General features: G+C 39.3%; 1 protein-coding gene across 1 annotated transcript; it reads left to right on the top strand.

Annotated features, from left to right (window-relative positions):
• Positions 1–613: 613 nt before the first annotated feature.
• Positions 614–12,431, top strand: LOC107749305 (uncharacterized). The gene is made up of 19 exons (XM_016564419.1): positions 614–906; positions 3,041–3,176; positions 3,292–3,480; positions 3,695–4,707; positions 5,475–5,564; positions 5,646–5,798; positions 5,873–6,047; positions 6,130–6,231; positions 6,334–6,475; positions 8,730–8,930; positions 9,014–9,298; positions 9,462–9,641; positions 10,166–10,550; positions 10,684–10,715; positions 10,809–10,873; positions 11,184–11,294; positions 11,419–11,636; positions 12,065–12,146; positions 12,232–12,431. The coding sequence occupies exons 1-19, from the start codon at positions 614–616 to the stop codon at positions 12,322–12,324; spliced, it is 3,945 nt and encodes a 1,314-aa protein (XP_016419905.1). The 3' UTR covers positions 12,325–12,431.

Below are 12,431 nucleotides of genomic sequence, written 5' to 3'. Positions count from 1 at the left end.
GCCGAAGAGGCCGGTCTGGGACACGGGGGCATTTAAAAACCGAGTCTTGTCGGTCTCCCTCATGTCGGCCAGACACAGCCATAGATGGCGTTCCTCGACCACCATAGTGGACATTGCATGGCCCAGAGACCGCGCAGTGACCTTCGTCGCGTGAGGTCTGTAGCGGTGCGGAGCTCTTTAAGAACTTCTGGGTCGTGCCCACCCTCATGCAGGTCCTTCAGTGCCTTGGCCTGATGAACCTGCAACAACGCCCTGGCGTGTAGGGCAGAGGCAGCTTCTCCGCAGGCCGCATAAGCACTGCTGGTCAGGGCTGACGAGTACCTACAGGCCCGGGAGGGGAGTGACGGCTTGCCCCGCCAGGTGGCAGTGGTATTTGGACACTGCATCCCAACCGACCGCTCCACCGGAGGGACTTCCGTATACCCCGCTCTGCCCCACCATCGAGGGTGGTGAGGGAGGATGAGCCACCGGGGCGGTTTCTGGCTGTGAAAGGTGCCGTCCACGACCCAGTGAGCTCATCATGCACTTCCGGGAAGACAGGCACTGGGGTGGGGCCCTGAGAACCAGTTTGAGCCACCCCGAGAAACCAATCATCCAGCCTTGAGGGCTCGGGATGTGGTGGAGGCTTCCACTCGAGCCCAACCCTCTCGGCGGCCTGGGCAAGCATAGCCACCATTTCTGGATCCGAATCCGGCATCTGCCGGATCATCATCTCCAGAAAGGTCTGGCTCACCCTCCGATGCAGCGATCGACATCCGATCGTCGGGGGGAGCGCCGAAGGATACAAGTGGTACCCCACGGGAGGGTCCAGCCTGTTCCCTGGGCAGCTCCACTGGCTGCGAAGTGCCGGTGGAAGGAGGAGCCCTCGGAGGTTGGTTCCTCAGAGGGGAATTCCTCACCGTCACCGTAAGACCAGTCCGGCTACTGCCAGAAGTAGCGCTCCCCCGGCTCTTGCCAGGGGGAACACTAGATCTAGGCAGAGGCAAGGGGACCCCACCCCTCTGCAGGAAACGGAGCCTGGTCCGCAACTCCACGACAACTCCAACAACTAATTTTCCCGCAATGAGAGCATGACGTCCACAAACGCCGCTTCAGCGTGCTTAACGCCCAGACACGTTAGGCAGCGATCGTGACCATCACCCAACGCCAGGTAACGACCGCATTCAGAAACGCACGGGTGGAAAGGCATCTTTAAAAAGACGCGTCTTTAAAAAGACGTCCACCCGTGAATGCTCTTTTAGAGCACTTTTAAGTGTGCTGAAGCGCACAGGGGAGATGGCCACCTGCAACACAAACAGGGGATAGTGCAGCCTGATGTGTGCAACCCACTCGACACGGGAAGAATCACCGCCGCTGAAGCACTGTACTGCCAACACCAGAGCTTCCCAAGAGCGCGCTGAACTTGTTGAGTCTTCACTCTGTAGCAGAGAAGTCATGAGCAGAACGATATAACCGCTAGTCTCTGAAGCGAAAAGCTGAATATGCGTTGCACCTGCTGCCTAATTATACTCGCGCTGCGATCAGCGGCAGCTGGATGCAATCATTGCATGCCAATGTGCATTGGCTCGTTTAGTTTACACTCAAAGTGGATTGGTCTCTCTAAGCTAGATCCCAATTGGTCGGTCATTACCAACGTGACGTCAAGAGTGACCGACTGAAAGGGAACATTATTCTGTTACATTATCCAGATTTATTGCTTGTATACTGTAATTGTTTTTTTATGTTTATTTGTATTCATATGAGACATTAACCTACAGTATGATGTAAATTGATCACATACTGTATATGAGTGGCTATTTTAGACAGGCCTAAAAAATTATGAACAAAAACACTCACAAACTCGAGTTACCTGTTTGAATCACACTGATAAATTCTTCAGCAAAACAATTGCACTTTACTTTTTAAAGCTTAAAAAGTTTTTGCTGGGTCTTGTGTGTTATGTTTTGGAACCATGTCCTAACATGCAGTTATGCAAAGTGACAGAATCATAGTCGTCCTGATCTAAAAGTCCAGAAAATAATTCTTTTCTTGTTCTTCAAAATATCAATTTCCTTGTTGTCTAGTGAATGTTTTACTTACAGCATATTAATGGAAACCCAAAATCATGAAGGGGTTTCTCCTTAAAAAATTATTTCCTTCTTCCTTGTATGTCTTACATATTTACAGTTACGTTTATATTCTTTGCATGCACTCAGTTGGGTTTAGGTCAGGACTTAGTGTAGGTCAGCTTTTTTTTCTCACCAGACACCATTTTATTTATGCATGTGCAAGTCACGCAACAACACAAAAGGGCCAAAACTACTTTTTTAAGGTGAAAGAACAGAATTCCCTAGAATGTCACTGTATAGCGTATAGCATTAGGATTTTTCTTCTCTGGAATTATGTCCATTATTAGTGTAATCCGTTAATTAGAAGGGATTGCCCACATTTGTTTGACCACATAGTGTATCTGGCGAGTCACTTATATTTAAGGAAACCCTTTTCATTATCAAAGGAAATGAGACATTAAACTGAACTTGGACAGGTAGATGATTGCTGTGTAAAGATAAAGAGGAACTAAATGAAAATAAAAATCTGATTAGCATCACTTCACATAGAAACGATTTTGAATAATAGCGTAGTGCTCCCTCCCATCTGGTTATAAGGCTCTCGTCCATTTTACAGATGATTAATCAAATGATTTTGCTGCTCTGCAAGCATCACTATGGAACAGCAACAGAGACATGAATTCAGGTACTTAAATACTTTTTATAATACCCTAATTTAAAGATTAATTGTTTAATTTCCTTAGTTGTATTTTTCAAAGTACTTATTTCTGTTAACATTTAATAAGAATATATATACAATTGATGTTTGTATGTTATCTTCACACATCTTACTTAAATGTACATTTTAAATATATTTTCCCCAAATTTAAAATAAGTATTTACTTTCTGCTAACATTTATTCATCATATATATGTGTATTTGTGTGTGCATATAATATTTTATACTACAATAATATGCTAATGCCTTATTTTCTTCCAAAACTGCCAAAACAGGCCATCTTGGGATTTGTGCAGAGAAGTGCCATACATTCAAGATGAGCAGATGCCAAAGAAACGAGTGCAGTGTTTGAAATGGTTCTCGTGTGCCATTGTTGGCATGCTTGTCTTCGTCCTTGCACTTCTCAGTAAAGTGAGTTGCTTTACTAATCATTGGCTAATCACTTTATGGATGATGGGATAACATTTAACTTATCTATTTAATATTATACAAAATGTTAGATTGAAGATCTTTTTTGTCTTTACAGACATCATTTCTGCTATTGATAACATTTGGGAACAATCAAACTGAGATTATATGTTCAGAACAAAAACCGACCGCCCTACTTGGGATTGGCTTTGTTCTGGTTGGACCAAGTGTTCTCCTTCTGCTAAAGAGCACATGGAAGTTCATTTTCAAGAGTGCAACCATGCCCTCGAAAAAAACTCTTTTTTGGGTAAGCAAACTAATTTTTTATGTTTTTTTTTTAAGTTGTAAATAAAGATAATTAGAGTATGTTTTTCTGCTTTTTAAATCAGTGTGTTACTTGCCATTTCTTTAAAAATGTTTGTAATATGTACTAGCAATTTCTAAGTGAAAATTGTTTTTACACCCAGTTTTTTCTGGGTGTAACCATAACCATTCTGACTTAGATTTGAACTTTCTTCTAGGTTCTGTGTGTTGAGTTCCTGGTAGCACTGGGAGCAGCAGTTCTAACAATAGTATCCATGCCACATTTTGACATTGTCACCAATGTGATGATCCTAAACAGCGTGAGCATCCTGTCCGCAGTGTTCCAGGTGGTCGCTGAGTGCCTTGCCAAAGAGAGAAAGCGGCTTATAATGCTCCCCGTATGCTCCATTTTGTTAATCGTCACAGGTTACATGCTCTTTGCGATCAGTTATTTGGTATTCGAAAGTTCCTTAGAGATAAATATATCAATTGGCCTTGCCATCGTTGGGACCATCTGTGTTTCTGTGAACTGGTGGGAGAACTACAGCACGCTCTTTGCTGTATCATTTCTAGAGGACATTTCCAGAGACATCGCTCAGTCCCGTAACGTGGTCTGCATCATCTCCAGTTTGATGAGAATCCTGGTTACGTCAGCTGTGGTTGGAGCTTATGTTCCTCTGTCAGGTCGAGAATGGAAATCGGTCAAACTCATCTTCGAAACAGTTGTTGTTTCATTGGTGGCGATCCAGATGACATCCTCTGCCTTGTGCCGCTGGTTTGTGGTTGTGGCTTGTAAGATGCACGCCCTGCGCCGCAGCTTCGTCTTGCCCATGTACCTGGCCTCGATCACAGTTTTGGCCGTGTTTTTGTTTCCAACTGCAGTCAGGCTCCCAAAGTCTAATCAAACTTCTACCTTTTTTGAGACCTTTCAGCCAAAATCCAGTGACGAATGGTTGTATTTGATGTTGACTGATGCTATAAGAACTCTGAACACCAGAGACATTATGGTACACAAGAAGACAGGAGGACTGGCCTGTTTGGGCTGCTCTGCTCTGAGCTGGTGGCTGGGACTCATGCTCAGTACAGTTTACATCTGGTACCTGAAGATCCATCGAATAGAAAGAACCCAAGATCTGTTTGTGCGACGCATGTATGAAGGAGCATTTCTGGAACAGTCCATGTTGTTAAACACCCGTTTTGAAATCAGAAAGAGAATCAAGGAGAAGAAGTGGTAAGTGTTTTAACTTTCTAAGTATGGTTGCATATATCAGTAATATATCAGCCAATATTAAAGCTTTTTTATTTATCCGTAACAAAATTGAATATTTAATGTTGAATGTTAATTTTTTACATTTATATTTTTATTTGATTTATTTTATAATTTACATACTGTATATAAAATATAAAAAACCTAAACGTAAAATTACCATTTATTACCATCTTTCTTTGTCATCATCTAAATCTCACTTAAAGTCTATCTTTAAACACTCTTTTAAACACTAATAATAATACATATTGTTTACATATGTTGGTTATTAGCTCTAACATAATTATGTTGTTATTGGTTTGAGTCAGTTTTTTTATTATCAATGCATCCCTTTAAATCAACCACTCTAAGTTAAAGCATGATACACATTAAATGTGTTCCCATTAAAAATGACAAATGAGATCTGTTTAATGTTATAGTTCTTTCTCTAAGGCGTTAGTAAGATTAGGAGGGCAAAATGAGATGTTTCATCTGAGAAAGAGACCCCTGTTCTTTCACATGTATCTCCTCCAGAGTTTAAAAAGCGTTTCAACATCTCAAACTGTGCTCACGTTTACCAAAATACCTGCAATAAAATAAGTCTGCAATAAAACCCTGTTTCAAAAAGGTTTTGATATGAACTCAAACATATCTCATCTGATTCTTCCAAAACCAAAACCGGAGGGATATCAACTTTTTCTTTGGATTTCTTAACATGAAATGACTTCATAAATATTTAATGTACTCTTCAGTGCAAAAGAAACCATCAGAGTGTTTCTGTGTGCAACGATGTGGCACGAGACCTACGATGAAATGATGAAGATAATCATCTCTATGTTCAGGTAAACTCAGACTATACACTTACTCAACTTGTAAATAATTTAATTGGATTTTAATTGCAATATTATTTCTTTTACTACCAGGCTTGATAAATACAGGCCCAAGACCAAGGAACAGCGCGATGTTGCGTTTGAATTCCATATTTATTTTGATGATGCTTTCAAGGATGTTGATAATGGAAGGCATGCAAATGAATATGCTGAAATTCTTGTGGATGTAATTAAAGAAGTTTACACGTAAGAATCCTCCAGTTTATGTGTTCTGAGAACTTATGTGCAAGACTAATCTACTAACACTTCACATACATTAGCATTTTCAGTGAAGAGGATCCATGTATTTTCAAGCAGAAGGCAGCGCTACCACGCCAGAAGATCATAAACACCCCTTATGGGGGTCGACTGGAATACACTCTCCCTAAAGGCAATTTGATGATGGTTCACCTCAAAGACAAGACACTTATCCGTCACAAAAAAAGATGGTCGCAGGTAAGATTCATTAAAGATCCGGTTAAAACACAGATACAGAATTTTTTATACCCAGAACTTCACTAATCATCTGTGTTCACAGATAATGTACTTGTATTACATTCTTGGCTGGAGACTTAACAGACAGTACTTTGAAGAATTTGAGGCAGGTAAAGAATTGGATTCCCTTAAGGAGAGACTGAAGGTTAGTGGCTTAACTTTAGATTTCATTACTAGTTTTTTTTCTAGAAAGAATACAATATCAACAAGGCTCTTAATGTTTCTTAATGTTTTCAATTCTCCTTAGAAAGACAGGGAGAACACATACATCTTGGCCCTGGATGGGGACACTGATTTCCAGCCGTCAGCAGTCATGCTGTTAATCGACAGACTGAAACTCTACCCAGAAGTTGGAGCTGCCTGTGGCAGGATTCATCCCACGGGCACAGGTTGGATATATTAAAGCTACACATTGTGACTTTTGGTCCTCTAGCCGTTAAAAATAAAACTGCATTCATCTTGCAGAATAACATTGTTTTGGTTGTACGTTGGCTCTGCTCGAATAAATGTGGTCGTTTGCGGCACCAAAGTACACATGGAAATCTAAAAAGATGTCATGCTGCCATTGTGTTTTGATTTATTGGAAACATTGATGTTTTTAAATCAAAATTGTCAAAATTAAATTGTCATGTGCTCTATGCAGAATGCGAACCACTTAGATCGGTGTTACTGCTTTCTGAGGTTCAGATACAACCGCTATAAGATTTCATTCCTTTCGCTACAAGATTGTTAAACTCTAATGTGAAAGACATAAGCATTGTTATTAATGCAGGTATTTTGTTACGTGGTCTATCTGTATTGCCCAAAACCAATTTCCCTTAAGAAATCGCTAAATGACTGTGACGTCACAATGACGTAACAAACGTTTACATTAGGCTTGTTTGAGATGAGCAAAATCTGCGCAGAACCGATCACCGGTGATCACCGCGAGATGCATGCCGGTTAGAAAAGTGTCTGAGGGCTTGTTTGAGATGAGCAAATTCTGCGGAGAATCGATCACCGGTGATCACCGCGAGATGCATGCCGGTTAGAAAAGTGTCTGAGTTACGTCCGACTTGCTCTGATGTCATGCTGACGTGTGCCAAAAAACTCTGGCGACAGTGAGGCGGCTGTGTCGGATTGTGCAGTCGAGCGCAGTTGCTCTCCACCGACTGCGCTGATCAAAAGCATGATGAAACGACTGACTGAAGACACAGCTTAATGCTCATTGGTTCAGACAACCGTGATGCTGCGTTCTCGTCTAAAATGTTTTTTTTTATATCTGATTTTATGTGATTATGTATTTAAATTATGCATGAATATTCCCAAACACGATGACAGTGCGATGTCTGTGTGAGATATGTGATTGTTGTCATATTTCTATAAAAATCTAAAATACATGTTTGTATTAAAGTAAAAATGGATGAGAAATACACCTTTCGTATGGAATTAAATAGCAAGCACTTTGAGTGTCTTGTTCATCATATTTATTTTCATATAAAAGTATCAGAACTGAAATTATATCATGTTTATAAGCAACACAGCACGTGAGTGAGAATAACGCGATATCTGTCTTTGATCTCGTAGGTATCTGTTCCACTTCGAGAGGGCACTCAGGGCAGAACTGTCTGTCTTGCCTGCGCTTATTTCACTCCTCCCCTCACTGCAGCCGCCTACTCTCGCCTTCATTTCAGGCAAGGCGAGGCGCATCTCAAACAAGCCTGTTAGGCCTTGGGCCGGCTCCGACACTGACCATTATTCATATAAAAATATAATAAAACAAAGAATCAGTTGTAGAACCAGATGTAAAATCACTGGCTGTAACGGGACATAACACTTTGGAAGGTGTTATTTATTTTTATGACCACTAGATGGCCACAGCATAAACCGTTTTAAAAAAGCTTCGAGTAATGAACCTTTTCCCGATACAATTGTGTTGTTGAAAGCTTCGCTGGTTCAGAACGCTTCACTTCGCCATCACTACTGTTTTCAGTCTTTTAAAACAGACCGATTCGCGGCACAGCGTGAGTTCGCAAGCGTCAATACAATGCAAATCGATGGACATAAAGATAAAATACCATACCTGAAAAAGAAAGCTAAATACACGTTTTTTGGCGGGGTTCCCCTGATAAAAGTCGCATTCCAGAGGCTAAATATCACGTTATTGTTATTTGGGTCGCTTCAACCCGCGGACATGAAAAACATCCCGCGGAAAGAGTGTTGAAGTAGCCCAATTCCGCGGGGAAACCGCGGACTTGGCAACACTGAGCGGAAGGCGTGGCCTCAGAATTAAAGATGAATCATGCAACATAATGCCAGCAGGGGGCACTCTTTATTCATTACATAAATAATAAACAGTACATTTTGCTGAAATACACAATACATGGAATAGTTATGACTCTATATACTGATTGTTGCGCAGTGACACACAGCACTGTTGGTTGTTAGCGGTCAGCAGTGCTTTACCGTGAATAAAACAAAAGTACTGACAACATTATGATACAAAATTTAACAATTCACTGCTAGATGTTCATTGTAAAATCTGGTACCCACTCTTAGAAGAGAAGCAGACAAAATAACTATTCTAAAATGCACTAGAGACTACTTGTGTATAGATTTTAAGGGGGATGAATTGACTAATCATTTCTTCACTTGTGCTTGAAGGGCCCATGGTGTGGTATCAGAAGTTTGAATATGCGGTAGGCCACTGGCTGCAAAAGACTGCAGAGCACGTGTTCGGCTGTGTACTGTGCAGCCCTGGATGTTTCAGTCTTTTCAGAGGAGCTGCACTCATGGACGACAACGTCATGAAGAGATACACAACCAAAGCCAGTGAAGCCAGCCACTACGTCCAGTATGATCAAGGTCTGCTTGAAGCTAACCACTGACTAATCATATCAATTCAGCTAAGACTAAAGTAATTCACCCCCTGTTTGGTGTAATGTCAGGTGAGGACCGTTGGTTGTGCACTCTGCTGCTGCAGCAGGGCTGGAGGGTGGAGTATAACGCAGCATCTGATGCCTACACCAACGCTCCACAGGATTTTAAGGAGTTCTACAACCAGCGCAGACGCTGGGGACCCTCTACCATGGCCAACACCATCGACCTCTTGGGCTCAGGAGGACTGACCTCTCAGAGGAACAGCTCTATCTCAAAACTTTACATCTTGTACCAGATTATCAGCATGGCAGCTTCCATCCTGGGCCCTGCCACTATCTGTCTCATGATATCAGGTAAAGTTAGCAGTTTAGAAATATTTATTTGAATAAAAAAAAAATCTATAATTTGTGCTTATTGGATTTATTATTCTGTTTCAGCAGTATGGCATAAGAAAGATATGTTTTTACAGTTACATTTGTCCAAAATATCTATTAAAGTGCTTTGTTTATATTGCAGGAAGCTTTGTGTTTATCTTGAATATGGATGAAAATATAGCCCTAACTCTGGCCATAGTGCCCCCTACTGTCTACCTCATACTGTGCTTCAAACTGAAATCTGACACACAGATTAAAATTGCAGCAATCATGAGTGTACTCTATGCATTTCTCATGGCAGGAACGATTCTCTCAATCATAGGTAACTTTTTTTTTTTTGTCTTTATGTATCTTTTTCTTTCCAGTGTCGTTTTCTTTTCCAGTTGGCATAGTAAGATTTTTTTTTTAAATAAATTAATACTTTTCTTTTGTAAGGATGCATTAAACTGATAAAAAGTGACAGTAAAGACATTACATTATTAGAAAAAATCATCACTGGAGTAAATTATATGTTAAAACATTACAAGACGTAAGAAGACAGTTCTTTTAAATTGTAATAATATCTCAAAATATTACAGTTTTTACTATATTTTTGAAAAAATAAATGCAGCCTTGCTGAGCATAAGAGAATCAAAAATATATATATAAAAAAAATCTTACTAAAACTTATGAATGGTAGTGTACATTAGACTTAGATGCGTTAGAAAATCTTCCCAACCTTTTGAAAGTACAGTAGTGTATACTTTAGTCCATCAATATTTTTAGATTGCACATTTTTTCTAAAAGATGCCAATATGATCTAACCTATATCTATAATAGTTGCTCTTCTCTTGTCAACTCTCATAGGTGATTTAGTGAAGCAAAATACTTTTCTGACCCCCAGTGGTCTGTTCCTCATCGGCATGGTGGTTTTGTACATCATCACGGCAGCTTTACACCCTCAGGAGTTCTCATTGGTCATCTATGGTTTGTTATACTTCCTTTGCATTCCCAGTGGGTATCTACTCCTAGTTATTTACTCCATAGTCAACATGAACAATGTCACGTGGGGCACTCGTGAAACTGGCAGCCAGGCTAAAACTACGGCAGTCGATACCATCAAGAAGAAGGTCATGAATGCCACATGCTGCAAATGTCCATGCGTGGAATCTGAAGATCTGAGTGAGAAGATATTACCAGCAGAAACCATAACACAAACTGAAAAGCCACATATTCCCTTGGAAACACAAAGGTAAAAACATGCCCACACAATAGGACAATTTAACACTGACACTTCAGTCCATCTGTGTAGCATTTTATTTTGTAACTATTCTTACATTCTTACATACTACTACTAAAACTAATACTGTATTCCTACAATGTAGGGATCATGAGTTCCAGCTTAGTCCTCATCAAAGTAAGTGTGACTTCCATAAATAATATCATAATATTCTGGGTAGACTTATTGAATTTGACTACCATTAAAACTAATATATGTTTAATCCAAAAGCTTGGATTGAACATCTGCAGATGAAATCTTATGAATTTCCTTTGGATGAATCTGCACTGCCTTTGGTAAGTCTAACTAACAAAATATTTGAAATATTTTATTTTATAATTTAATTTAAACATTATTTGTTTATTATTTAGTTGTTGTTGTTTTTTATTAAAAAGCAGCTATGTATTTTTGTGCCATAATACAGTTTTTTTTTCACAGTAATTTTTGGTCATGCTAACTTGAGTCTTTTGACGCTGCAGATATGTCAACTGTATACTTTAAATGTTTTTGACCATGTCATGCTTTTATGAGTTGCTGATTAGATATTAGCAAAGCAAATTTCCTCTGAGATGTTTTAATTCCGCATTTTTAAATCACATGTTGCAGGATGAAATCGACTTCTGGAGAGAACTGCAGAAGAAATATCTGGAACCTCTTAAAGAGAATAAAGAACAACAGGAAAAAGTTGCTGATGATCTGAGAGAACTTCGAAATAAGGTAAGCAAAAGAAATAAAGTATGTCAGTATGCAAAAATAACTTTTTATGTGGTTTTGTCTAAAGTATTTGCTCTGGAACAGTAAATATTTGTTTTCATGCTGTTAGCTTTTCTTTTCCTTACAGGTTACATTTGCCTTTTTCTTCTGCAATGCACTTTGGCTGGTGGCAACTTTCTTCCTTCAGGCGATTGGTGACTTAGTCTCTATAAAGATCCCAAAAATCTATCCCAATGGGACTTATGACCCAACAGAAGTGTTTTCCCTAGATCCAATCGCACTGATGTTTCTACTGAGCTTCACAGTACTGCTGTTAATGCAGTTTGTTGCAATGCTTTACCATAGGTAACTAAACATGCACACAAGAATCGAATCACGATTACTGATAAAGAGACGTTTTTTTAATGGATTATGTTCTTTTGTTTCAGAACCAATCGCACTGATGTTACTGAGCTTCGCATTATTGCTGTTAATGCAGTTTGTTGCAATGCTTTACCACAGGTAACTAAACATGCACACAAGAATAAAATCACAATTACTGATAAAGAGACATTTTTGTTTTATATGCTAAAAATGATCAGACCTATTTTATTTTAGTATTTCAATTTAAAAAAGTAGAAAATCAAGTGTATTATACATTATACTATTAATGTATCATGTATATTATACATTATAAATGTAAAACCAGTTTTAGTATATGTATATATCATCCTGTTTTAATCCTATTTTATGTATAGTATATATAAGTAATAGATTATGTTCTTTTGTTTCAGAATCTACACATTAATCCATTTTGTGGCATATGCTGACACAGAAATTAAATCTTATAGAAAGCAGTCACATCAGTCACATCAGGTGAGCCAATGGATCACACACAAAATGATGACATTTTAAATGTTATAGTTTTTTTTTAATGAACCATGTCGATCATGTTGCACAGATCCTGGACTCAAACCACCAGCCTGAGACGTATGGGCCAGACACAGCTTTATGTTTCCAGAACCCATCTGCTAGGTCTATAACTTCAGTATAATGTTTTGCATTTAATAATGAATGTTTATAGTCCAGTGAATAATAACATAGTGCAAATAGAATGTTCTGAATATTTATTTAGTGTTTAAACCTGAATTTAGAGTAAAA

Source organism: Sinocyclocheilus rhinocerous, unplaced genomic scaffold, assembly GCF_001515625.1.
Source record: "Sinocyclocheilus rhinocerous isolate Xijiao unplaced genomic scaffold, SAMN03320098_v1.1 scaffold1311, whole genome shotgun sequence".
NCBI classification, from domain to species: Eukaryota; Metazoa; Chordata; class Actinopteri; order Cypriniformes; family Cyprinidae; genus Sinocyclocheilus; species Sinocyclocheilus rhinocerous.
Note: the sequence above shows the minus strand (reverse complement) of the source record. Positions and strands in the feature narration are given on the sequence as shown.